Here is a 27,269-nt window from a genome sequence, read left to right on the forward strand (position 1 = left end):
GGTAGTATTAGTCCAGAACACATTATCAATTCTGGTCTCATCCCCTTCTCTTCGACACCTTTTTGGCCAATATTCATATTCCCAACTCCTTCAAAGAAGATCTTATTATTCACATCCATGAGCGAAAGTGAAAGGTTATGACAGACACTGTCAACTACATGAGCACCACTCGTACTGTAACATTCAATTATATAATGATATACACTACAGTTTAACTCTGGACGCACGGTAACGCACCTCCCTCTCCTTGACGCGACCAAGGCCTTTGATTAGTGTGGCGCCATGTTCTCCTCTCAAAATTACCATCATTGTGGCTGATCACTCACGAACTATACGATGGGCTTCGTGCCAGACTCTGGCACGATGGCTTCTCCTGCCACCTTTTCGAAATATCACAAGGTGCCTATCAAGGCCCTTGCTTCTACCTGGTATTCATTGATGAACTGATTAAATAATTAAAACTTACAAATACAAGGGTTTCATCTAAAGGCAGAAACTGCGGTGCTCTTGTCCTGGCGGATGATATGGAATTATTTTTGCTAATGATTCAGAAACCCTTTATACCATTCCCCGGATCACTGAGGCCTACTCACCCGGATGGTATATTATTCCATCAACGCAATCAAAAGCGCCGTCGTCGACATCAACACCCCATTTGTCTTGGCACTCTCGTCAGCAGAAAATCCTTCAGGTTGAAAAATCATCACCTTGGAATCCTTCTTTCATCATCCAGCTCAGAGTACCCTCCTCAATGAATGCTCGCTTGAACAAAGCTAGAGCTCATCGCCAAAGTTTGTAGCCCTTTAGTAGACCTACTGCAGTCGGAGGGGGGGGGGGGTACTGTTTGAGTGTCATGTAACCCAAGTTCAAGCAGTCTATACTAAAAGTTTTCGACAACACCAGCACCGGACTTTTAAAATGGTCGTTGGTCTCCGTTAGTCAACAGTCAATGAAGCGATTTTGTTTTCTTCTGGTGGTCCTCCTATCCATAGGATAGCACATTACTCATCTTTACCAATAGCAGGCTTGAATGAAGAACGTTTGCCACGCACCTCTGGAGCACCCCTTTCGACGACAATATAACATGTTCTTGACTAAATCTGGTTAAGACAACTATTCACACATATGTCTACAACGCAACTATGTATTATGTATTCCTCAAGTTCTCACTCCATTCGCTTACTTCACCAAGCGCACTTTACCATCCATTGCCCACTCGCCCTTCCTACGACATACGCTGTATCACGATAAAATCCCAACTCCTTTGTACCGTTAGCCAACAAACAGCCGCCTTTTTTGGAACCACTTAAGTTGTTAAGAACTCTGTGGATACTTACACGAGACAGTCATGCACATGATTAGGCGTTATTTTCGTTATTTACATACATTTATTAGCCATATCAAACAACATTATAATCGGTGAAAATATTCATGCTACTATTTTGTTTAAAATAAAGATTGGTAATACAAATTGTCAATGGTATTTCATTAAGTCACATTATAGCTGACTTTTCCTCAGCGACTTAAGTGACTTAACCACTTGTCATACTGAATTAAATTCTCATGCAGGACGTACATTATGAAAAAGAGAAGACTACAAATGTTCCGTCTTACATCATAGAAAAGATTGAAACTAAAACTGTTCATTTCTGGGCCCCGTCTTAAGAGTTGTTATTAATCGCAACTTATTTGCGATTGATATTACATGAGAGATATGATACGGCAAACTTTTGATTTATTAGAGGACTCGCGATCGATTTGGATCAATTCCAGCTCTTAATAAGACGGGGCCTTGTTCTAATGGGGTCAATCAATCATTTGAGCATATGGATATGAATATTTGCTCCATGGACGATTCTTTTCGTCAGGTGGTCAACTTTCGCCCGCCTCCCAAAATTAAGAAGAATAAACATTACGAGCGCAATGCATCAAGCATCACTTACAAAATTATCCTCCTTACTTTCAAGACTTATCATGGTTTCGCTCCTTCATATCTTTCTAAACTCCTCCCTCGATACACTCCTGTGTCTTCCTCGGTCTCACACTATTTCTTTCAAACAATACGGTCAATGTTCTTTTGTTTATGCAGCTACATGTACACTTCTTTGAAACAATCTTCCCCTTCAAATTCGCAATGCTAGTTCTTGAAATACATTTAAAACAATGCTTAAAACAAATCCTTTTAAGTCTTGTTCCTGAATAGCCCTCTGACTTTTTGACTTTTATATTGTATTGATTAACGTAGGATACTTTGATTTATAGACTATTTAATTGATTTGTAATTGTAATGTAATTTCTGTTTCCTTTACTTCTAAACCGCTTAGAGGCATTATGCAACTTGCGGTATGGAAATAGATTATTATTACATTTATTATTATTAATTGATGCAGTAAAGATCAGATCGGGGATATAAAATAGCAAAAAATGTTAATGACTTCAGAAACTCAAATATCAAATCTATCGAAACGCCGCTCTGTCTGTAATAAAGCTTACAGGCAGTTTTTAACCAATTCAAAGCGATGACCTCAGAGGGAAAAATTCCTGGTCCCGTTCCTGATTAGTCACTGCTGAAAATCTTTGATTTTTGTTCAATCTCTGGTGAATGATCAGCACACGACTCGAAACCGTCTTCGTTTGACAACACATCCTCTGCACTTGCGGTCTTTATGCTACTGTTCCCTTCTTCCATAGCCCGTTCACAATCTTCACAGAGGTAGGCGTCCCCTTGGTCATCCGTACCTAGTTCTCCACCACGTCTCTTCGCATGTAACTCTGTGGTATCATCAGGTCGCTTCAAACAATCTAACAGCTCTGAAACGAGCCCAAGAGTATGGTCGATTTTGTCTCTTTCCTTGGCGTCTTTCTTGTTATTTCGTACTTTTAAGAAATCGCCACCGGGTGAGGACATTTTTTTCGTGGCGATCTTTGTACGGTTGGTGCTTTCACCTAAGGTCGCGAAATATGTTGTTGCGGTGTCACCACTGTGAAAACTTGCCGCTCGTCTTGAGTTTTGGTTTAAGTTCAGTTGGTCATGAATATTTTGTGCTGTTCCGAATCGAGCACCAGTGCTTTTACGACGCTGTCTGTTTATTTCAAGTCTTTCTCGCGAGACAATAATTGGGTCTAAGATTGGTGGTTGTGCAGGAGGTAGAGGGCTACTTTGCTCTAATGGCGGTGTAAGTGGAGGTGGAGGGGTGATCTGCAGGACTGGTAGCGGTGAAGGAAGAGGGCTATTTTGCTGCGATAGTGGTGTAAGTGGTGATGGAGGGGTGTTCTGCAGGAATGGTAGTGGTGAGGGGAAAGGGCTATTTTCTTGGATTGGTGGTGGCAGAGGTGTATGATGTAAAGGTGGAGGCGGCGGCGAAAACGTTGGCGGAGGTTGAGGAGGTGGGGATATTGGTTGTGCTGGAGGAGGAGGAGGAGGAGAGGGAGGCTGTTGATGTTGCACTTCCAACGAGGGAGATGACATTTGCGTTTGTAGCGGTGTAAATGGTGAAAAGGCACTCGGAGGAGCATAGTGACCTACAGTAGCAGGAGACTCGGGAATTGCCTCATGCTCTTGATGTCCATCTGGTACTGAGGTCATAAACCATGGTTCATCGTCCAAATTTGCATATTGCTCTGCTGGAGGACCAGGGATGGGTTCAGTAACCTCTGTGCTGTTATCATGTACTGAAGTCATAAACCATGGTTCATCGTCCAATGTTGCATACTGCTTTCCTGGAGGACCAGGGATGGGTTTAGTAACGTCTATGCTGATATCACGGCGCTCCGCTCCTGTTTCCTCTTCGCTAAATGCCTCTGCGATATTTCCTCTGACCCTCCCGACGTCATCTTGGTCGATTGGCGAAGAGTCTTGTCTTTCTACTTCATCTGCCCTCAATTTGTCTGTTCTCATATTTGGCGGCGTTCTCTTTTGATCTGGTGAGTCTTTGACCCTCAAACTTTTGTCTCTAGGTGCCCTTGAGTCTCTTTGGTCTGTAGTCTGTCGTCTATCGTCTCGTAAACTGCGTCTCTCACGTTCAGGTGAAGATTTCGCACTCATGGGTGCATAGGGGCCCTCGTCCTTCCTTCTCTTCATCACGGTCGGCGACAATTGCTCTTCCTCCTCTGGAAGAGAATCAACCGACTCCCATTCCTCGTCACTCTCCTCTTCCAAACTCCTCTGCCGCATCAAGCTCTCTTCGTTTCTCATCCGCCTCATTTTCGCGTCCAATTTCGCCTTCTCTCTTCTAGCAGAAAAGTCCTTTCCGTAAGAGTTATCTACTTCGGCTAAATGAGGGTACGTCAGCCCGGGGGGTAAGCCTTCTCCTGGCTCACACCCGCAGCAGAAAGTCAGTGAGTCATGGAGGCGATCTAGCAAATAGGACCTGACAAAAAAGAAATAAATGTAATATTTTCGCTATGAAATTTGTAAATAGCATTATTTAGTTGAATACCGCAATCTAAAAAAAAAAACTATAACATTTGGTTTCTCCGCCATCTTGAAATGTATCTCTTATTGAAGCTTTACGAAATATGCAGGAAAATTTAACTGATTAATCAAGATTATGAGTATACGTCTAAAGATCAATCTTATTGCTTGGAGAGAAAACAGCAATTGCTATTTTGCTTTTTATTGACAACCATATTTTGGCAATAATGAGATTAGAGAGTTGACTCAATATTCGGGACATGCAACAGACATAGCACTGAGGGTGCTATCTGAATGAAAAGAATGACGATAAAAGGGAAATTAAGTAAACAGTTTCTTGTTTGGTGGGGGAAGTGATCAAAAAAAAGTGGGAGGAAATATAAAAAGGACTGTACCATCTTCGACATGGTGCACAGAAGGACATGAGAACGACCAGGAGCATGACCACCATAATTGACCCAACGCCTGCGACGATGATGATGTCCATCGCTTTGTCGATTGCAAGTCCACCGTCTGTACAAAGAAATGACAGGAGACATGCTGGTCAAAATGCCATTAACGTTGCAGGCCAAAAAAAACGATAAGGTAAAATCCCAACGGCATTTGAAAGAAAATACTTATTTATAAATTCCCTTGACACGAAAGGGCTTGAAATGTCTTAAAGTGGGAGAATAAAGACCATTAGTTGTCGAATCGACTTTAGTGATTGCAATCACTAAAGTAATAGTTTGATTTTTAGACCCTTTTACCGAATGGTCGTACGTTTTGTGCTGTGCAAAGATTCAATCAGTTTAATTTTGGCCATTACAAGAATTGGGTTATCGATGTAGACAAATGCTCGTGTACCCTGTATAGCTCACTTCATGTATGTTATTACAAATATAAATATCCGGCAATTTCAAAAGTGTTGTCTAGCACCTTTTCAGATGTGCTAGAATGACAATAAATTACTTTATAATCCGAACATGATTTCTAAAAGCTATAGATAGGGTTTCGGAGACTGCTCTTCATTTGGTTTGCTGAAATACTTATCGATCATCATGCAAAAGTTTTATGTGTGTATTCTCACCTAATGTTACATTGACAGTCACGGAGAACGCATGCGTAATGACACTCAAGCCTCGAAAGTGCACCTGACATGCGTAGAAGCCTTCTGTACTCTTGGATATTGAGCTCAGCAAGAGAGAGACACTGTAGGGATGCGCAGGATCCTATGGCCAGAATAAAACCCAAAACAAAATAGTACTTTCACTGACAAAGGTAGAAGAACATGGTCATCATACAAAGAGTAGACAATGCCCAAAAAGAAAAGAGAGGTCGAGGTACTACATGGGTGATTTGCCTACAAGCCTTCAATAATCACTAATTTTGCGGACAGTTTGATTGGGGTTGTTATCCCCTTGTTCTCTTGATATCCATTTACCTATTTAAACATATGACCCCCCCCCCCCCCTGTAAAAACCAGTACCTGTACCGGGATGAACTGTAAATGGTCATTGATAAAAATTTCTATGAAACAGGGTCCTGATTTATCACTCCGGACTATCTTTCAACAAAACATGTTTTCAATAACAAGTGCCACACTATTCTAAGCAAATTTGTTCTCAGCTTCTATCAGTTATTTAAATTTATCGTTAGCCAGTTCTGTACAACAAGGTCCAAACCCGGGGTCCAGACTCACACTTGGGACTATCTTGCGATGTGGGGTGAACTCGAGGAGCCTGTCCCCGTTGTAGAGCCAGGTCGCATGGGTCCATCGGTAGGCGTCTTCGACTTGATCCAACAGATGGCCGAACTGACATCTTAAAAGAAGCGAAGCTTCTTCGGGTGCATAAATGTCACGAAAATGCGCTAGAGAAGAAAACAAAAATCAAAATTATTTGAGATAGTAAAAAGTTGCCTTAAACAAGAGAGAACAAAACGGAGAAAAACTTAATGATTGGAATATTTATGAAATATCGATGCCCAAGGTATCGTTACTCGAAGGAAGAAAGGATAATTATCCTTAAGAACTTCAGCATACCTGCCCCGGTAGCCGACGCCGAGTTGACCAACACATCGGTAGAGAGGGCGGTCTCGTACATCTTAAAATCCACCCAATTGACTGTCACCTCCAGGATCTCGCCACGGAACCCGCGCCAGGCTCCCGTGCTCATTTCCACCTGCAGACGGTCCAATTGACGGACTCCACCTACGTAAAGGTCGGAGCTGGGTCGGAAGGAGACGTGGCCAATGGAGGTCAGCTGGGTCGCGGGACCTTTGCCGATGCGTAGTTCGGCGCTGGAGTCCGTTACTTTGACGTCGAGAAGGGACCACTTCCCGAACTGTTAAAAACAGATAAAAATGCAATTATCGGTTTGGATTCCTTGATTAAACAATTCACTAAGATTTATCATGTTGATTCCAAATTCTTCGATACTGATAACTGATAGATCTAATGGCAAGATATCAACATGCACAAGGTCTAATTTAATAACAAAATACAAAGAGAAATCAAAATGCTATTCAATTACGCTTTCTTCGCATTTTTTTTTTCAATTTTAGGACGAATACCTATAATGTAACTGCATTTGAATGAAATATTATATTAAAAAAGTGCTCCTGATATTGCAAAGTAGAACATATAATTTTCAGTCTTTATTACCTCAGAGGCTCTCTTGCACCGCCAAACCGACTTCGCGCCATTTCCAAACCGACCGATTGAGGGTCGTTCAATAACACAAAGAAAAAGATTTATATCTCTTGGAACTCTTAGTATAGTCACTGACCTCGATTGGATCGGTGAGCCGCTGAACGACCTCCTGATCGTGTCCTAGACTCAGCGTGATCACGAGGCTGTCCTCCTCGAGACCGAGGGCAAAGAAAGAACCGGGGAACTTCCCTTCGACATACAGCAGGATGCCCTCTCCGTCACTAGCACGAACAGTCATACTGATCAGTAAATGGTTCGTTGTATCGCTGGTATTCAGTGAAGGAGGGATCGGGAGGAGCGCATATTCCTCCCCGGTGAAAGTTGGAACATCGCAGTCGATGTCTGATGATGAGATAGAAGGAAAGTTCTTTGGTAGGTGTATTTTGAATTTAATGAGAAGTGGATCAATTCAACGAATAATGCCAAACCTATACATTTTGTCAAGGAATATAAGTTATGAGTTACTTTCCTCATTTATATTTGTAATGTCCCCTGTAGACGGGTGTAATTTTTGCATGGCCGGACAACGAAAGTACAATTCGAAAGTTTTCATAGTTATTGGACTTCAATTTACGAAATTACCGCCACAAACCGTCCTATAGTTCAACGCAATAACTTATTAGTTCATCAATATAAACCGACACCTTTGGTATAAAACCGTGTCAGTGGCCATCTACCTACACATTACGAATTAAGCCTTCTTCTCCTTGACTTCTCCTACTCATTCTCTCTCTAATCAAATGAGTGACCACACGTTGCATATTGTGTATTCCCAAGGCAATGATAGTTTAAAATGTTCACAAATTCAACCAGGCAATGTAGTGGATTGAAAGAACAGGGGCCAATTTCACAAGACCTTTTTTCTATGACAATGACAAAAATCAGTGAAAAATCTGCTGATAACCAACCAGAAGCAAGGATTTCAGTAGCTAAAAACTGTAATTTGTCACAGATGACAAGTTTTGTGAAATGGGGCCCAGAGATCCATACCTGGCACTTCATCTTCCTCTACGTTTAGACTGACGTAAGGCAGTCCACCACCTTCCCATTCATCTGTCTCGTGAAGACTGTATTCTCGATAGTTCACTCGCAGCTTCGCGATTTTACCCGTAAAACCTTTGGATGAAGCGAGAAACATTAGATTCAAACTGAAATATGCACGGCGATATGAAAAGAAAAACTCTGTTTATCGAGAATTCTGTATATGCCGCTAGAACGTGACAGTAATAACAGTTTCTAAATCATACACTCAGCGATCAGTTTGCATGTTATGGGACTCTAAATTTATTGTGACTTTAAATTTATTGTGACGATGATGAACATGACGTCTCAGACGGATCAATGAAACGTACAATACAATCCACTTGATTTAAAATCGTTTACTACTGAAAATAATCTGCAAATTACTTGTAAAAAAAAGTTATGTATAAAAGCGAAACGAACAGTGATAATAAAATAGACGGAAAGCCTCCTCACCGCCTATGGTATCGAAGTGCCCAGGAAAAAGATTCGGCAATGCCCCGCCCACATACATAGGCAGATCCCAGTCCAAGTTGTCTGGGATTGGCTCTTTCACCTCGTACACTGCGACGTCACCATCATTCACACGAAGCCACGCCTCCCTTCCGTCGAACCCAATTTCTAATGTATTCCACTTATCAAGCTGTGCAGTTAAAGAAATAAAGTAGAAAGCATTGTTAATATTATGCAAATTAAAGGCCATGGATAAAGCTATAACGATTTAAAAAGACGCTGTGACAAAATGATTCACCCATCAGCTTAACTCTTTCATTCACAATAGCTTCTTTTAGTAATCCATTGCAGTTTTCATGAAAATAATACATGAAAGACTTAAGTGACACAACACCATCCTATCACCCAACTTCCGTTCCAAAAGAAAGAAGTAACTTACTTTAACATGTTCGCCTTCGAACTGGATCACAATCTCGGGTCCGATCTCGGCATAGAGCTCTACATGGGCATCGACCAGGCGCACCATCATGACGACCTGGGTCCATTCCTCTTCGCGACGGAGGACGAGCAGGCCGTGAGGGTCGGAGGGGAGGAAGGAGAGGAAGATGAGAAGATGACGGGCGGGATGGGCCGAGCGACGGTAGATCAAGAACGAAGATCCGTCGAAGCGAAGTAGGATTGTGCCTCGTTCTGTTAATCATAAAGAAAGGAAAGACGGAAGACAATTCATTATGTTTGATATTATTTAATTTTACTTCAATGTATGAAAATCGCATACTTGCATAAATTTCGTTTTCAGAATGAAAACAGTTCAATGTTTTTTTTTTGGATCTATTGCGATCTGAAATAGAAAAATTATGCAACAACATTGTAAAACAGTCGTCTGAAAGCTGAAATTATATTAAATTTTAAAGAATGAGTTCCTACGTACATGTAGATGTTGTTTTCGTCATGCGTTTATTTCAATCTTGTTGGATTATGGTTGTGCGTTATTTTGGCATGCTAAAATACATAGTGAAATATCAGACACCGCATGGGTGGCGCTATTTATATTTTTAATGGGTATGATGGGTCGGGGTGTCGGACCATATTTAGCAAGTATGCCCGAAATTTTCCAAAGGCAGTAATGCAAAAGCATTCTCCTTTTGCGATTTGCCGATAACGCTTCTAATATACCGCATTTGCTGACAGAAATTTTGATTGGGATGTGATAACCTCCCTCCCCTTAATTATAAACGCCTATAATACGAAAGCGATGTTGTGTAATTACATTCGTTTTTGTATGTGTATTGCATGTTTATTGAAGGCTGCAGTACATTGTTATTGTTCAAAGAAAGGCCAAGAGGATGTGAAAATGATCTGGGGTATTACTTGCACATGGTTTTTGGAAGCAGTGTCTCGTCTCTGTGCCATATCCACCGCAGACCTCTCCCTTGCCTAGAGGGGCGGGATCGGAACAACTACGGTCTCGTCTCATTACACCTTCCCCGCAGGTCGATGAACAGGTCATCCATGCTCCCCAGTTGGCCCATGAACCGTCAACTGTTTATAAATATTCAAAGGAAATAATTCAATCACATGCTTGTACACGACATTTCGAAAACGATATATCAAAACTATTCATAGGACCATTCGCCAAAATGTTAGGCAATTCGTCACGAGGCCTCTTTGCTGGACATCACGCACGTATTTGTGGGGAAAAAATAGGGTTCCAAGCACGGCATGGGGAAAGAGAAAACGGAGGCGTGGTAGCTCAGTGGTAAGGCAGTGGTCTCGTAACCGATAGGTCGCGCATTCAAAACCAAGTCGATGCGCTAGTGCCCTTTGGTAAGGCATTAGTCCTCATTTCCAAGTCCATCGGAGACGCCTTTAAGCCGTCGGTCCTCTGCTTGCTTACTTACAAGCACCTGCTTTCTTAGCATTCAGGTAAAACAAACAAAAAAACCAACCAAGATTATTATTAAAAAAAACTCTTTTCTTCTTTAAGTCTAATGTAAGTCTACATGATCTGTATTGCTTTGCTTTGTCATGAATAGAGTTCAATGAAGTTCAAAATGTAGATAGCAGCACTATGGGGTTGGACGAAAGAAAATATGTTACACCCTGTGGCAAACCCCTAATCATTACAGAAAAAATTCTAATTGGTTTTCGTTTTTCTTGCTTTGATACATATTTGTCGTCTTCTCGAATGGAATATTCTACTTTTACCTTAGCTGAATAACATGAGAAAGGAACGATTTATGAATATATCGAATATAGATGAAGTAGGAAGCCCAATTTCAAAACTTGTTTCCTAATTATATTTTTGTGATAAACAATTGTGTTCACTGTTCGTATCTAGTATTGGTCTTAAGGCTGTTACTATCGGTTGCCGATCGATTTACGCAATTCAATAGTTTATCTTCATGTATGTAGACAGTGACGGATCCAGAGTGCCATGGGTGTCGATCCCGGGGGGGGGGGGGGGGTGGGGGATCTATCCCCCCCCCCCAATATTTCAGGTGGGGGGATGGCCTGTACAATCATCCCCCCCCCCTATAATTCCACAACAACAAAAATAAAAATGAGGAGAAAAATTAATGATGAGAGCCAGATGGGAGTAGTTAATGGTTATTACTTGCAAGATGACCATCAATATACACATGTTGATATCTCATTTTCATAATACATACGTAAATTAGACAACCGTATATGAGACAAGAATATATTTAATTCGCTCATACGGCTTCATCAGGAAATGATGAATTTATTCAATTTATTCAATCAACAGCATCATAGAAATGCAGTGCGCCAAGTGCTAAGCCGCAGCGTTAAAAAGCAACAAGCTAAATGTTAGGGGCGAAGCGAAAAGTGCAAAAAAGGAAGAAGAGAGTGGGAGAGAGAGAGACAGAGAGGATACAGGTGGGTAGCCAGGGGGCAATGGGGGCGGTTCCCCCCCCCCCCAAAAAAAAAAAAAAAAAAAAAAAAACGCCGGCCAAAAAAGAGAGAGAGAGAGAGAGAGAGAGAAGAAGAAAGGAAGAGGACGTAGGAAGAAAGAAGATTAAGATTCAAGAACGGTACAACGAATCGTCATCTTTCTCTAATAATGTAATGAAACGGGAAGGGGGGGGAACTGAATGCAGACAAGGATTAAGAGTCGAGAATAGTACAACGAATCGTCTTCTTTCTTTAATATTTTAATCAAACTTCTAAAGAAACTGAATTTGGACAATAATTAAGAGTCGAGAACAGTACAACGAATCTTCGTCTTTCTCTATAAATAATGTAATGAGGGAGGGGGGGGGGAGGAACTGAATTCAGACAAGGATTAAGAGTCGAGAATGGTACAACACATCGTCTTCTTTCTCTAATAATTTAATGAAACATCAAAGCTTCCGCGCTTCGTGCGGGACGGAAACCCCCCCCCCCTCCCTCCCTGCATCCACCCCCTAGGGAGCGCGCTTCGCGCGCTTTGTAAGTGATTCGCGTGCTCACTACCGCCCCTCTAAAATAAAATTCTTGCTACGCGCTAGAGAGGATAATACCCAAGTTGCAAGCCATGTGGGTCCTACATGGGTTCCATATTCTCTGAAATGTTATCTTTATTGAGGGTGACTTGAAAAAGTTAATATCTTGTAAGGGAGGGGTGCAACCTGCCACACGCTTCTACCTCTTGATTGCTTTGATCCATTGCCGAAAATATTTTGGCACCTTTCATCCCCACAACCACGGATACATCGACACCTTTGCAGAGTGCACATGAGAAGGGCATGTCTCCGAGCATATACCAGCATTAAAGATATCCCCTGTACCTTTGTCCACATTGCCCCCTTTTCCTGTACCACTCCCGGTCAAATTTGATTATTTTCCCACTTTTTAAATATGTGCCCACAACAGCCCCCCCCCCCCCCCCACCCACCCCTTCCCTCTTTGGAGCAAAGAATCACGGATCCAGCATTAAAAGTATTAAGGTACAATGTGCAACTCACCTGGGCATGTTTGCGTAGCGCAGACGGAAAACTGCTGGAATTCTCCCGCGCATTTACTAGTCATCTTCACCCGAACCATACGTTGTAATGATGGTTTACGGACCAAGCACCATCGTTGTCGAGACTTGGTCCCACCTTCACAAGTCTCGGAACACTCATCCCACGCTCCCCAAGAACCCCATTGTGGCATCAATGCTGGAATCGGAAAGAAATGAGGTCGGTGGTTATCGGTGTTTTGATACATAATGAAGCAGGAAATCAATAAACCTTCCACACGTTTATATAGCACAATAATTAAAATAGAAATACTAAAATAATTATTAATCAGTATTTATTGTTTTAAAAATGGCAAAAGATTAGTTAGAGAACAGGCATAAACAGATAACTTACGTGGACACTTGCCAAATGAGCATTTCTTGGCTTGCTGACTGTCTCCCTCACAGTCCTTCCCGCCATGCCTCGGGACCGGGTTCGTGCACATCCTGTACATCATCGTCTGACCAATACCACACGTTTCCGAACACGAGGTCCATGATGACCACTCTGACCAATCACCGTCCACTGTCAAGCAAACAAAGCGAGTAGAAGTTGACTCTTGAAACAAACCCACCCCCTTAAACCCCCTGGAAGATGACGATTATGGTCAGATTTTGAAATAAGAAGACCGCATTTGTTTCATTCTTTTTCTTTCTCTGTTTGGCAAATGTTAAAATCTTAGACGCCCCTCCCCCCCCCCCCTCCTTCCCCCTCCCCAACTCCGCATTTGTTTGAGCATGTCTGGCGGATTAATGGGCGAAAACTGTGCTCTATATATAGTATATTTGTAAAGCGCTTAGAGACATTTGTATTAAGCGCTATATAAAAATTAAATATTATTATTACTCTATGGCACCGTCTGTTGACACATTTAAATAAGACAACTCTTAACCCCTCCCCCTCCCCCTCTTTTCCCCCTCCCCTTACCCAATCATCGTATAGAGATTATTCGCTTGAATGGTTCGACTCCCTATTAGATCTTACCTGGACAAGGCAGTTTGACGTTGCAGGGCCAGGTATTATAGACAGGTCCGGTACATTCCAGAGTCTGATGATCCATGCATGATCGATGCCTCATCTTAACACCGCCCCCACACGACGAGCTACAATGAGACCATGTACTCCACAAACCGTATTCTGTCGAATCAAGATGAGTGGTAATAATAAACAGTTGATAAAAGGGATGGGAATTAAAAATAAGCGTATATCTTTTAAAGGAGTATCCCATTTTCTGAAACAAAGCATATCAAAATCTCTTTCCACGATCAAGATTTTAGTGTGATCTAAAGAAGACAGGTACAACATTTTGTTTGTTTGTTTTCAAGAGAAAATATGAGATCTAATATCACTGTTCTTCTATTCATTCAAATAAAAATATAAACTTAACATTTCCTTCTTTTTTTAAACATTATGTCCTGCATAGTCCTGTGATGTTTTAACATCTAGATAAGATAGCAAAATCAAACAAAAAGGGCATATGCAAGGCTCAAAAATACAATTCTATTCCTATATATGAATATCAATCACTTTGAACAAACAGTCATATGATTGCAAACGCAATACTGAGAGGATTATAAAGCTACTGTGTACCATTAATTGCATCATTAACATGTATCATACGCATATGTCGATTCCAAATTGTAACTTTGGTTTTTCCATTCGACAAAAAAAAATGGAACAAGAATTATTTGAATGGATACATTTTTTCTTAAATTAGTTATCAATATCTTGATTGATAGTTTGCATAGTTACCTCGATCTGCCGGTGCCCGATCACATTCGTCCGATTCGTGCACGCACCCCTGTTTTTCGTACCTATCTCCAGGACACTCGTTCTCTTCACCGATGGGTAGAGGCTTACTACATGTACGCACTCTGATGTGATATCCAGACCCACAGACCGTACTGCACATGTTCCATTCACCCCAACGACTCCATCCACCGAGTACTGTGAAGATCAATGTCATTTATATTTGAATTAATATCATAACACTTTGAAGGCCATCTTGACAATATAAAATGGGTAATGATAGATCACAAAGAGAGCGGTACAAGCCAAAATTTGTTCCTAAGCTTATAGCTTACAGCGATATAAGTATTTTTGGTCCCTACAAATGACAACATAAGCAAACATATACTTCGTCAGTTCATTATAAACCTGAATCGCTGGATTCTTCTGGGTAGTTTCTTCATCGCGGAAAATTTGTTATCACAATGATCGTAGCAAAAATAAAGTGTTATCTCTCGTTTTTCTTCTTGGGGGGGGGGGGGGTCAAGCGTCTTTCTGTATCACGTCAGGAATATGGTAGGCCTTCGAGGAGTCAAGTGTTACCTCTTACTACCTACGCTAGTTGTGAAGGCGGGTATCCCAAGGCTTGTAGTCTGTGGGAAATGCGAAGGGTGTTTGACAACGAAGGACCAGGTATTTGGTGACGTAAATATATAAAGATTTAAAACCATGCACTAACTTGGACACTGTCTCGTCATACAAGGCGCCCGCCTCGTCAGAGTGCGCACATCTCGCTCTCTATCTTCCACCCCCACAGTACATGTATCGCTGCCATGGCAGCGTCTGGTGGATACTTTGGTTCCTTGATCACATCCCTCAGAGCATGATGTCCAGGGCGACCACGGCGTTAGGAAAGTACCGACTTCGAAAAGGAAAATACATCATTTGGTTATCCATGCCATCATCGTTATCGAATATAAGGTTGTTCTCAGGAACAAAGGCTAAGTAACCATTAGCATTCTGATGGCGAATGTATGAACAAACTCAGAGCCTAGTTTTTTTAAACGTTCAAGAGGGTTTTTACCAAACATTCGGGTCGATCATATTTAACCCGAGTGTTATTTTATGTACTGTTAATATTCTATTGTCCAAGAGTTATTCATTATTATAATCATTATTATCAGCAGTAGTAGTAGTAGTAGGACACTATTATTACTACTTCTACTACTACTACTACTACTACTACTACTACTACTACTACTACTACTACTACTACTACTACTATTACTATTACTACTGCTGCTACTACTATACTACTACTACTACCACTACTACTTCTACTACGACTATTATTACTTATTTCTGAAACGATAAAGTTGAACGTACTAGCATCGGCACAGGTATCATCGAAACAGTCGTTCTCTTCTACTGGCGGTCCGAGACACAACTGACCTCCGTTTCTAGGATGCGGATTGTTACAGTGTCGGCTGCGGAAGGATTGCCCTGTTCCGCACCGTGATGTACATGGACTCCATTCACCCCATGCTGACCAACCACCGGCCACTTGAAAATTACAAAGAAAAAGAATTTGAATAATATACAAATATTGACTGCTCTGAGGAGCACGGTTAGTACTATTGCCCAGGTCACGGTGATCTATAATGGGAATAATGGGAGTATTTATTCATATTCCACAAATCATTCAAGTTTATAACAAAGATTTTCCTTGATTTGAGAAAACAAAAATAACGGAGCGTAATGAAAAAAACTGAGATCTAGAACAAGAAAGTAACGGATAATTTTTTGGAGGGGTCTACTGATAAGCTTACACATGTAGCTTAAAAACGTAGACCCCCTGACTATTAAACAAAAAAATGTCGTAAGCATTATATAATTTAGCTATAGATTTAACAGTGATCCGAAACGCTCAACTTTTGGATATAGTCAGATATCAATAATTTGTCATTTGGCTTCGAAAATACGGTCGGAAATCTCGAATAGGCACGAATAACCATTTTATCCAGAGATGTGATTTCAAGGCTACAATCTATGGCCGGTATTCTGAAATCGTGCCTAAGTCGTGTCTATAGCTAAACAGTTGTTCAACTTCAGTCATGACTAAGTTAGACAAGACTTCAGAATACCAGCCTATATCTTCGCCATCCATGTAATTTAGGCTTAAATCACCGTTTGGAATAGCTCTCAACATGTTGCATTTTCTAAACTTAAAATTTGCTTTTGATACTTGGCCGGGGACATAGCGGGCAACTCTCAGATTATATCAAAGAGAGTGACGTATGCGTAGTTTATGATCTCTGGGCCCCGTCTTATAAACAATAATGATATTAATCGAGAAAAACAAATTGCGATTGATATCAGTCGCAACTATGTGCATTAGAGATAAGAGACTGCAGATTAATAGTTGCTATCAGGTTACCCTTCCACAGCCTGTTAAATTAGAAATTATAGTCCTTAACTATTCGCTAGAGAACATACCTGGGCATCCCTCGAAGAACTTATAACAATTCAGACGTGACCAATAACGATTCTGTTGTGATAAAATGAGAGAGAGAGAAAACACAACACCAAGCACTCATTTTAGACATCGAATAAATCTGGTGACTGTTGTACGTATCAGTGGCGGATCCAGGGGGGCCCGGAGTCCGCCCCCCCCCCCCCCCTGGGAAAAAAGGGATGCCCCCCCCCTGGCGCCCAAGGGGGGTGCAAATTTTTAAATTTCCGAGGGCCAAAAAAAAAATGCTCACTCAGATCGCCGAGGAAGTGATAGTTTGCAATCATCCTAGTATGTGAAATATAATTATCCTGTCGGTAAAGTTAGTTCTACCCCTCCCCATTTCATTCAAAGTAATATCCCTTCACTCGAAATGTTCCTTTCAATTAAATAGTTCATTTGTCTCCCCTACCAAAGTACAAATTGAAATTTCCCTTTAAATACAAAGCAATATGTATTATAGCCTCTTTTATTAAAAAAATTCTTTATATCATTTGTTATACATAAGCACAAGAAAGAGGAGGAGGAGGAGAAGAAGGAAAGGAGAAGAAGAATAAGGAGAGGAGAAGAAGAAGAAAAAGAAGAAGAAGAAGAAGAAGAAGAAGAAGAAGAAGAAGGAGAAGAAGAAGAAGAGGAAGAAGAAGAAGAAGAAGAAGAAGAAGAAGAAGAAGAAGAAGAAGAAGAAGAAGAAGAAGAAGAAGAAATTAAAGAAATCGCATGAAATCATTTATGCGTTTGACGATGGAGGACGCTGCTGCTGTTGTGAAGAATTTGATATCGTTGTTGCTATTGTGGTGGTTGTGGTGGTGGCGGTGGTGGTGGTGGTGGTGGTGGTGGTGGTGGTGGTGGTGGTGGTGGTGGTTCTGATAGTGGTGGTGGTAGTTCTGGTATTTTTATTTGACCAATGGGTAGTCATCCATCCCCCTATATTTTCTCTGGTGAATACCGATTCATCAAAAGCCCAAATGATCACGCGATTTTGTTATTGAAAGTCTCTACAATTCATACCGCAAGCTCGACGGGTTGTATCATGCCAAGAACATCCTGATAGCTGCAGTGGCCTTTCAAGCACACCCTCTCTAGATGAAGATCTTCTAGGTGAAATGGACGAAGGTAGGTCAACATGTCGGTCAGAAGCGTCTCTGTTACGTTCCCGGATGATTGATCTTTGGATAAAATAGAAGTTGTACATTATTATGAAGTACTAAGATTGCCTCACAAAGCACCGGAATGAACAGTCTTCATGGTTTTAAAAAACGAAGGTGCCTTCACATTCTTCTCAATTTTGTTCCCAATATCGAATATAACTTCTGTTTGTTGTCAAGGGGATTTATGCCCGTTGCAGTGCACATGATGCCTCGTTTCGATTGTGTTGATACCGCCTCTAATTAGGCCTGTAAAAGCAATTGGCATATACACCAGTAAAAACGAAGCAATATTTGCATGCACTTTTCATGCTGTAGCGTCTAAGACTGTGCAAGTTGCTGGTGCAGTGCTACGTCAGAAAACAGACATCTCGTTTACAACGGGTATTAAACAATCAATGATCATAACCATATAAAAGTCAGCAATTTTCCCATCAACTGAATTCAAACATTAGAATTTGTTATACATTGCTTAAAGATTCAAAGAAACAGACCCAAACGATACAAATTAAAAATTTATTTGTCAAGCACTTTTCATCGAAGTAATAATCAATGATTTTGTATCATATTCTAAATATGAGATGAAAAAGAAAAAAAAAATTATTGCTTGTAGATTCTAAAGGAACAAATACAAAGAAGTGCATAACAAAGTCCTTTGTCATGCAAGTTCAGAGTGATATCTATTTAAAATCATTGCTTCGTATCGTATTTTTCATTTATTTGAAGGAAACTGAAAACAGAACTCACGTTGACGCAGACATGGTATGTGAGTCTCACAGTCAGACAACTGTGATGCCGACCCACTGCACACCCTCCCTCCGTTATCTGGGGTGGGGTGGGTGCATTGTCGATGACGGGACTCTGTACCCCTCCCACAGCTAGCAGAGCAGTTGCCCCATGATCCCCAGTTCGCCCAGCCACCATCGACTAGGAAGAAAGTGGCCATTATATATTGTTGCAGATTAAGATGTGCTGCTGGCATACCACCCCCCCCCCCCCCCCCTTTTCCATTCTCTTTTTGCCGATTTGTGGATACGCCACTCTGCAGTCTAGATACGTTCTCTAGCATCGACTTGAAATTTTCATATTACACTGTAACTTTAAATTCCCAAATTCGTGTTGTAAGCCCATTGCACCCAGGTTCTCATTATAAAAACCTACAAAGAGCAAAGAAAATAATTCCAGGAGTTCTTAAACTGAATTTGTGCTATTATTTCAGGGTTACTACACTGTTTCGTTTTTATACAGATTGTTAACATGTACGTAATTTGGTCATTGATATTCATTAAAAAAACATTACAATGGAAATGTTTATTCCCTGCAACGCGCATTAGATTTTTATATATTTTTTTTTTTAAATTTGGGGAGTGCATAATCTAAAAAATATTCCAAAATGCATTATTCAATATGGAAAATTGTGGTATCCCCACTAAAGAGCTATTTACCTGGGCAGAGCTGAGCATCTTCTTGCCTTAAGCACACGTATGTATGCCAGAACCAACTCTGAAAAATAATAGAATGAGAAGTAAAAACAAATAGAACCGGATTCCACCATTAACAAGCAATTCCAGGTCTGATTCTAATTCTTATAATTCACGCGGCCAAGGTGTTTAAAAATAACATCTTTAAAACGTTACTTTATTTTATATGTCTGGGCCCAGTCATAAAAAGAGGTGATAAAGTCTTAATTTATTTACGATTGATATCAATCGCAACTATGAATATAAGAGAAAAGGGACTGCAAACTTGAAATGAAGTAGCAGGCTTGCAATAGATTTGGATCAGTTTTTTAGACGGGAACCTGGTGTTTTATTGTTCTGTTTTGGGTTTTGTTTATTTAACAGGAGAGAATGGGGCGTTTCTTTGTTGCTTGTTGTGCCCCAATTAATTCTACACCTCCACTCTTTTCTCATTTCTCTCACTACCTTCTTGATCTCTTCTTACCCTTTCCCTCCCACTCGACACATTTCTTTCGCTTACCTCGCCGATACTTTTCACGTGTTCAGTGTGCCAAATAAAATCTGCTACCTCTTCTCTGGAACAAAATTTTTCAGGAGTCATGCACTCGGCTCCAAAACGTTCCCTTTCTGTAGACTTTAGCATCAAAAGAGCGTTTTCCATTCGTGGCCCATCCGCATCTTTTAAAAGAGGCGTATCAGCGACTTCAGTTCCTAGGTATCACCAATGGTACAATGGGAAGGAAAAAAAAACGAAATTTAGTTTCAGTTTTGTTTGAGCATTGATTTTAATGCTAAGCATAAACTGCAAAAAAACACTGGATAATTGTTTTTTTCTGCGAACATGAGAGTAATTGCATGTTTTATTAATACCAGCTTTTTGGAAATCTAAAGCCGAATTTGAATAACGTTTCGCCAAATCGCTATCACTTTTTTGTGTAAAAAATAAACCCTCAGTTTTTGGCCTTAACTGCCCAAAGTTTGTCTTACTTTCGGCAATTCTCTACCCGACGGTTTTTTCGGATTCATATAAGAAAAAGATCACCCTATCTAAAAGTTCCTTACTAACAGTTGGGCGAGGAATGTTAAACTTGCATGACTTGCAAGACTTCCGCTTTTTATGGTATTATTACCAGAAGATGAAGAAGAAGAAGATGAAGAAAAAGAAGAAGAGAGGAAATCGCAGATGCTTGGGAGTTTAACATTCCTCGCCCAACTGTTAGTAAGGAACTTTTAGATAGGGTGATCTTTTTCTTATATGAATCCGAAAAAACCGTTGGATAGAGAATTGCCGAAAGTACATCACATGTAGCGACAGAGTTGAGTTTTAATATCAAGCAGAGCATAAATAAAGAGAGACACGAGAAGAGTGGATCTTATGTAGAAAATTAGTAAAGATGCAGTGAAGAAAGTTTCTCATGTCCCTCTTTGATGAGGCTAGTGGTGGCAGAGTGAAGTCTTGCAGCGTGGAGTTTGGAAAGGAGACCCTCGTGTAAAACTGTGTTAAAAAGCATTTTGGGCATCCAGAAGTGCACTATACATTATTTTACATATTATGTGCGGGATGATTAGTTACAGAGATATGGAGGTCGGTATACAACACTTGCCTTCCTGGAGTCCAAATTGTAAGCAGTCTGGCATATCTTTATTATCCAGGGGGTTACTCAATGCGTGGTTTGAGAGTCAGATCAATTACTTGTTATAAAATAGATGTGACTGTTATCACTCTGTAGCTGGATGGGTCTGACAATGCCTTCAAAGTTTGTTATACGTTTATACATTGGAATAAGACGACCTTGCATAGGGGGATATGGGACATGATTAAAAGCAATGCAGTGATTAACATTATATAACATCAGAAGGTATGGATTTCCTTCAAGATGTGATATATTCTACGTTAAAAGTTGATTATAAAAAATGTAAAAAATTGTTTTTAACCAGGATTAGGGATCTAAAGATGATTGATATACAAGAAAGTCTCGTTCAGTTAATGATGCTTTTAGACTACAAAAAAAAATCGTGGTTATAGTCTTTCAAAAATATTGATTACAATTTAGTAGATGTCTAGCTATCCTCTTAAAAAGTTCTTTTCAGCAGTTCATTACCTAATAATAATTTGGACCTAGACCTACCTGAAGATGTCTGAAACAAAGTGATGACCAAGAAGAGAGTGGAGAAAAGTAAAGCTGTCATCCCGAATTCAGGATCTGGCGATAACAAATGTTAAAAATAAAATGCTTATAAATATAAACTTTGTTTCTTTGCAAACATGGGTATTTAATTTAGATATAGACTAGTCATTAAAACATTCAGAATTTGTGGTTGAGTCTATACCAAAACGTTGTGTGTCCGGACAAATTGTGTGTCCGGACTGGTTGTGTATCCGGACATTTTATTTAAAACGGTAATTTGAAGAAGTTTACACGCCATATCATAAATATGTTTCTTTCTCTCTTTCTCTCTCTCCGTCTCATTCTAATCTCTGACTGATCTATTTCAAAACGAACCCCGTTAACTTCTTTCTTCTACTTCTACTTCTACGACGATACTCAGCAGGATCCATAAGTCAGAATGCAGTGCTGAGGAATAAACTATCTAGTTCTCTACGATACTATTAGTTTACAGTGTGTATTACAGGAGTAGACTACAGTAAAAAATGAAAGGTGGGGAAAATACATAAGTGGGCATTTGAAATTTAGTCTCTCGGTCGCCCTTCCCCTGCAAGCCCCAAAGCATCCATGTCCACCAGGGAACTTCACCGGAAGGGTATCGTATTGTCAACTCACCATTCAGCACCAAGGTTGACGCATTGCATTCAGTCTGCTGATATTGCTTGCTCAATTAAACATTTTGTCCAAAAATATTATCCAAAAAGCGTTCATGCAATTGCTTTTTATTTCCCGCCACATGATAAACTTTTATCACAACGTACTTTGTTGTACGTGACATCATGATAATCACCATGTAAACATTGAGCGCGTGGCTTTTGAGTGCGCTAAGTCGCGCGTATCAAGCCCTCAACTGATGCGCGTTAATTATCTACGTCACAATTGCAAAATGTAAACAATGCGCACGTAAAGCATCCTGACGTCATAATAGAAGCCGGATATATTCAACTTTGTCAACCTTGACCCAGTTTTACGCGTTTGTTTATGTTTTATCGTCATTAACATAATATTCATATTCAGTTCTGTCATAATCATTACCAACAATGATATTACCATATGGTTACTAATTTTTGCCTAATATGTAGTGTTGCTGTAGATGTGAAGAACATCATTATAATCAACATTATCATCATCATAGTTGTCAATATTATTATTTACATAATTTTCTCTTTTATTTCAATGATCACTGTAAATTATCATCACTCTCCCTTTGGAGATGGTGATGGTGACGACGACGACGCTGCTGTTGTTGTCAACTAAAGAGGTTTTTTGTTTAAAAGTAATAAATGCCCTTTATTTAGGCCCACCGGAGAAGATTTGATTATATGGTTCAGAGAGGGAAGAAAACTTTGAAAGTGATGCTTACCGGTAGCCCATTTTCTGTTATCGGCACTCCGTCACTCGGAAATCACAGCATCGGCATAAAAGAGACGCAGTGCGTCAAAGACTCCGGGAGCTTTGATTACATTGTGGTGTATATTCTCACAGAGGGCGCCAACACATTTTGTTTGGCTTTCTTTTCCCTTGAATAGTGCGATTTTCCTTGCTCATTTGGGCTTGTTTTTGAACGGGCGCAGCGACTGTGTAAACACGACGGGTTGACAGCTGATGTGGTTTCCATATCTATTTTGGCTTCTTTCTCTATCACTGCAAAGCTGAAGACGTTGGTTGTCTAGTTGTTGAATCAATCTTGGATTTTCCTCAGCTCAGCCTCCTTTTCCAAAAGCCAGGGAATCAGTCACAGGAGTTATAAACGGAATCTTTCCTGGAACATAAAGGAATATTTCCACGTCGTTGATTGCCTGTTGCATGGAGTTTTATCGTTTTATTTGAGGAGAAGAAAAAATCTTGCACCATGTCGGCTGCAAGTACGGCAAACAACAGTAACGGAGTCGTGCGCTCGGGATCGTTCGGCGGAGAGTATGACTTCGCGTGTAAGGTGAGTACGGGTCACCGGCGGCACATTTTATGTGTGTTGTGGTCGATGGACGTGTATGCTGATGCATAGCAGCTAAGAGGCTAAACTCATATAGATTATGAACAGAAATTCGGGGCATACTCAAGATGCTGCTTGTAAAGATTGGCCATATCTCTATATTGTGTGTGTATTAAAATGGTATAATTGAGAGAACATGCAGAGACAATTTGACACTAGTGTGATTGCAGAGGCGGATTTAGGGCCTGGACCTGGCCACAACAAAATTAGTGCTCCCTCCCTGTAGTGGTCCACCTGCACACCCCAATCAGGCCGAGTATACGGCATCTGCAAGAATCTTCAGTATTGAAGGAGGCAGATCATCTTGAAGAAGAAAAAGAACAAGAAGAATTGTCTCTTTCTCTCTCTCTCTCTCTCTCTCTCTCTGGACTCTCTCTCTCTCTCTCTGGACTCTCTCTCTCTCTCTCTCTCTCTCTCTCTCTCTCTCTCTCTCTCTCTCACAGTCTCTCTCTTTCTCTTTCTTCTCTTGTCTAGCAGAATAACTTCTATATTTGTCTGTCTTTTTTTCTAGTCTTGAAGAAGAAACAAGTACTTACTGTTATTGAGAGCTACAAAGTGTAGTTTTTGCGGGTAATATATTGCTTTGAATGAATTTTGTTTTTTCAATAATATTGTACATGTTTGTATGAAGAATTAGAGGTAGCACAAATTAATTGCTGAAATTATTATACAGCTGTCAAACATGCAAATATGTCTGATTGAGAACAAAATAAATAATGGAAGATATTTTTTATATAATCGATTAGCAGGCTGTAGAATACATTGTTTACAATACATGTGGGTTAAATTGTAAATTGATGTTTTTAATGTTCATTAATGTCTTTATTTGGTAGTATGCAATATCAGATGGACCTTGATTTTACAATACAACTGTATTTCGGTGCCGACAGGTAGATGGTTTTCAAATCTCCTACAGGTATTTAAAGCCAGAAGGATGTTACCTGAATGCCGGTATACACACTATAATATAGAGTCACATGTAATGCCATTCTTGCTCTGGAAAGACTGTATGCAATGTAGAGACACAATGTTGCTAGACTATAACAGGAATATAGCAGATACCATCTGTTCACAACATTTTTTTTTCTTCAACTACGATTGTTTGGGAAGGCATATATTTATTTCTTAATTATTGTATAAATTTTGATCACATATATGGAATTTTATTTTATAGCATTTCTTGAACTAAAAATTACCTTAATTTGAATATTGCTTATATATTGTAATTTGCTGTTTCTGGAAATTTATTTTCAATAGTTTCTCACTGCTTCATTATTATAATGGTATTTTGCAGTAGTTTACAAGTGGAAGAATCGTACATGTTCATCAGTATTTTCATTCTGAAGCAAATTGAATTCATATTGTATAAAATGTATACTGTAGCTCTATACATGTACAATATACAATGTACATGACAAAATGTAATATGTTTAATCTTTACCCACTGTTTTTCAAATCCAGCTTCATACTGTTTAAATTGCAAATCATTACAGCCCCAGATTGCCTCCCTAGAGTGTAATAAATTACATGTTCACATAATATTACAGGAGTTGATTGCATGGCCTTTTAATCACACTCACACTCACACACACACAAACCGATGGCTTGGGTGTGTGGTTATAAGTGTAGTGCATACATGTGGCTCAAAATCTTTAATTACCTGAACTCCATTTTCATACAAAGTAGCCAGCGATGCAACGTGTACATTGTAAGGATACAGTATTCATTCCCTACAATATACATGTACATGTAGCAAGTTGGATTGCAATTTTTATTTCGTTTAATACACCTCAAATTTGTTCTACACTCCTACATTGTACATGATAAGATGTAGTATTTGAGGCCTTGAAATGTTCACCAAGTACCCTTCTATACACACATTTTATACATGTACACTGAACATCATGTAGTTATAAGGCTACTGACTTCAATACTGTAATGAGAGTCAAGGGAATTAAACACTAAATCCACTTTACAGTACATGATTTGTATCGTACCGAAGATGTTTATTCAAAGTTAAAGGTAAAGACCAGTTATGGTCATGCGATTGCATTGTGAAAGAAACGTTGTGGAATCGATCAGAAAAGGTTGATCATCTAGCATCTAGCATCTGCAAGGTTCTGGAATCATCAAAATGATAAGAAATTTGGCACATTCTTCGTAAAGTTACAAGCATTATACACAGAAAGATGTATATGGGACTACCCTATATCTCTCACAGACCATGAGAGAAACAAATTTACCAAATATATGAATTAGTAGGCGGTTTCCCGGCAAATTTGTTATCATCATGTATTAGTCAAAACATATTCTTTCACATGATTGGTAATGAGAGCTTCCATTTCATTTTTTGAAATTGGGGCGTTTCCAATACTGGTCTTTACCTTTAAAGGTGTATTACAGCCAACTTACATGTACATGTACATGTAGATACATGGATCTAGATTATCCATTAAATACATTTGTGATAAGTAACTCACAGAGTTCTGTGCATCCATGTATAATTGAATTTCAAGTAAATACTATTTTCTGTGCCCCGTACAACATATTATCTTGGCAAGAAAGTGAAATATATAGTTAATTGTCATCTTCATAGAGCCTCCTGCGCTTTACTAGTACAATGAAACAAATCTTCACTGCTGATTCCATTTCTTGAAAGGCTGGAAAATGTTTCTTAAAATGTCCCGTGCGAAATTATGTGTACCGGTACTCAATTATCCTGCGACATAATTATAAAGAAGTACCCTGAATCTTTTTTGTTTTATTTGTTTTTATTTTTGTTTTTCAAAGCTCTTTAAAGAAAAGTCTTTTCTGAAGTAAGCCTCTCTGGATTCCTATCCATTTTAGGCCACTTGCAATCCATCCACTTTAATTTCATGTTTTTTTTAAAAATTGAAAAGTACCTTTAACATCAATGCCAATCCCCCCCCCCCTCCTCCTTTTTGCATAATATGTCCAGATGGCAATTTACATGCGACCTTTCCCTTCAGCTTTAGTGAAGGAATATTCCAGCATTAAATTATACCTGCTTATAAATGGCTGGTCATTAGGGGAGCTTTCATGGGAATTCCTTAATGATGTCAATTACGGGTGTCTCATGGCCTCCCAACATCATTAATTGAACTATCAGACATTTTCAAGTCAAAATTGCTTGTAGAATATAAGCTCAAATGTTGATCTGTTTTTTGATCTGGTAAAATGAATTACACATTACTGGTCTGTTGATGTCCACTGTCGTTTTTTAACCAATTGATGTGTTAAACTGTAATGGGCTACATTATCCTTGTGTTTATAATACATTTTATTCAAATGAATGTTCAATTGAGAAAGATGAACAAGATAGATTTGTTGATTTTGCCAGACCAAATCGCCATACAAAATCTTGCCTTTTTCTAAAAAGCTCAAAGGAAAGGTTCCAAAATGTTTTAATTCTGCCAAAAGATAAAAGAAAGGTCCCCTGATCTGTTTGCATTTACATACAATCATACATAACCCAAATAGAATCATGATATAATTGTGAACAAAGAAAGCAACAACATTTTGCTAGTTGAAATCTTAAGGGGTGGATGGTCACTCCCCCAAGCAACTACACATTTGGGTATACAGGTGGTTGTACAGTGTATGTGGCATTTTAGTTTACAATTCAAAATGTTTAAATTGTAAAAACCTTTGCCTAATAC

General features: G+C 39.7%; 2 protein-coding genes across 2 annotated transcripts in view; one reads left to right on the top strand and one right to left on the bottom strand.

Moving 5' to 3' along the window:
* Positions 1-1,546: 1,546 nt before the first annotated feature.
* LOC762375 lies at positions 1,547-19,935 on the bottom strand. Its single transcript, XM_011680471.2, has 20 exons — positions 19,913-19,935; positions 19,414-19,469; positions 18,716-18,895; positions 17,832-17,989; positions 16,808-16,859; positions 15,698-15,874; positions 15,051-15,233; positions 14,336-14,530; positions 12,938-13,108; positions 12,548-12,742; positions 9,951-10,121; positions 9,019-9,269; positions 8,583-8,769; positions 8,097-8,222; positions 7,183-7,448; positions 6,438-6,738; positions 6,096-6,265; positions 5,484-5,625; positions 4,810-4,927; positions 1,547-4,370 (listed from the first exon to the last, which is right to left on the bottom strand). Exons 1-20 carry the CDS (start codon positions 19,933-19,935, stop codon positions 2,558-2,560), a joined length of 4,935 nt encoding a protein of 1,644 aa, XP_011678773.2. The 3' UTR covers positions 1,547-2,557.
* A 3,230-nt stretch (positions 19,936-23,165) lies between these two features.
* LOC588372 (ras-related protein Rab-37) overlaps positions 23,166-27,269 on the top strand; it is a 59,059-nt gene continuing 54,955 nt past the window's right edge. Inside the window, exon 1 of the mRNA XM_788059.5 lies at positions 23,166-23,532. Coding sequence (XP_793152.2) covers positions 23,449-23,532 — 84 coding nt within the window. The 5' untranslated portion in view covers positions 23,166-23,448. The remainder of the gene's footprint in view (positions 23,533-27,269) is intronic.

The sequence above is a fragment of the Strongylocentrotus purpuratus genome, unplaced genomic scaffold, assembly GCF_000002235.5.
Source record: "Strongylocentrotus purpuratus isolate Spur 01 unplaced genomic scaffold, Spur_5.0 spur5_scaffold_14, whole genome shotgun sequence".
In the NCBI taxonomy this organism is placed as follows: domain Eukaryota; kingdom Metazoa; phylum Echinodermata; class Echinoidea; order Camarodonta; family Strongylocentrotidae; genus Strongylocentrotus; species Strongylocentrotus purpuratus.

Excerpts from the sequence above, each read along its gene's own strand:
- LOC762375 (XM_011680471.2), bottom strand. The coding sequence starts at position 19,935 with ATGTGTCGAGTGGGAGGGAAAGG. Across the intron at positions 6,739-7,182 it reads GGCTCACCGATCCAATCGAG|TTCGGGAAGTGGTCCCTTCT; the intron begins GTCAGTGACTAT and ends TGTTTTTAACAG. Across the intron at positions 4,371-4,809 it reads TGTGCACCATGTCGAAGATG|GTCCTATTTGCTAGATCGCC; the intron begins GTACAGTCCTTT and ends CTTTTTTGTCAG.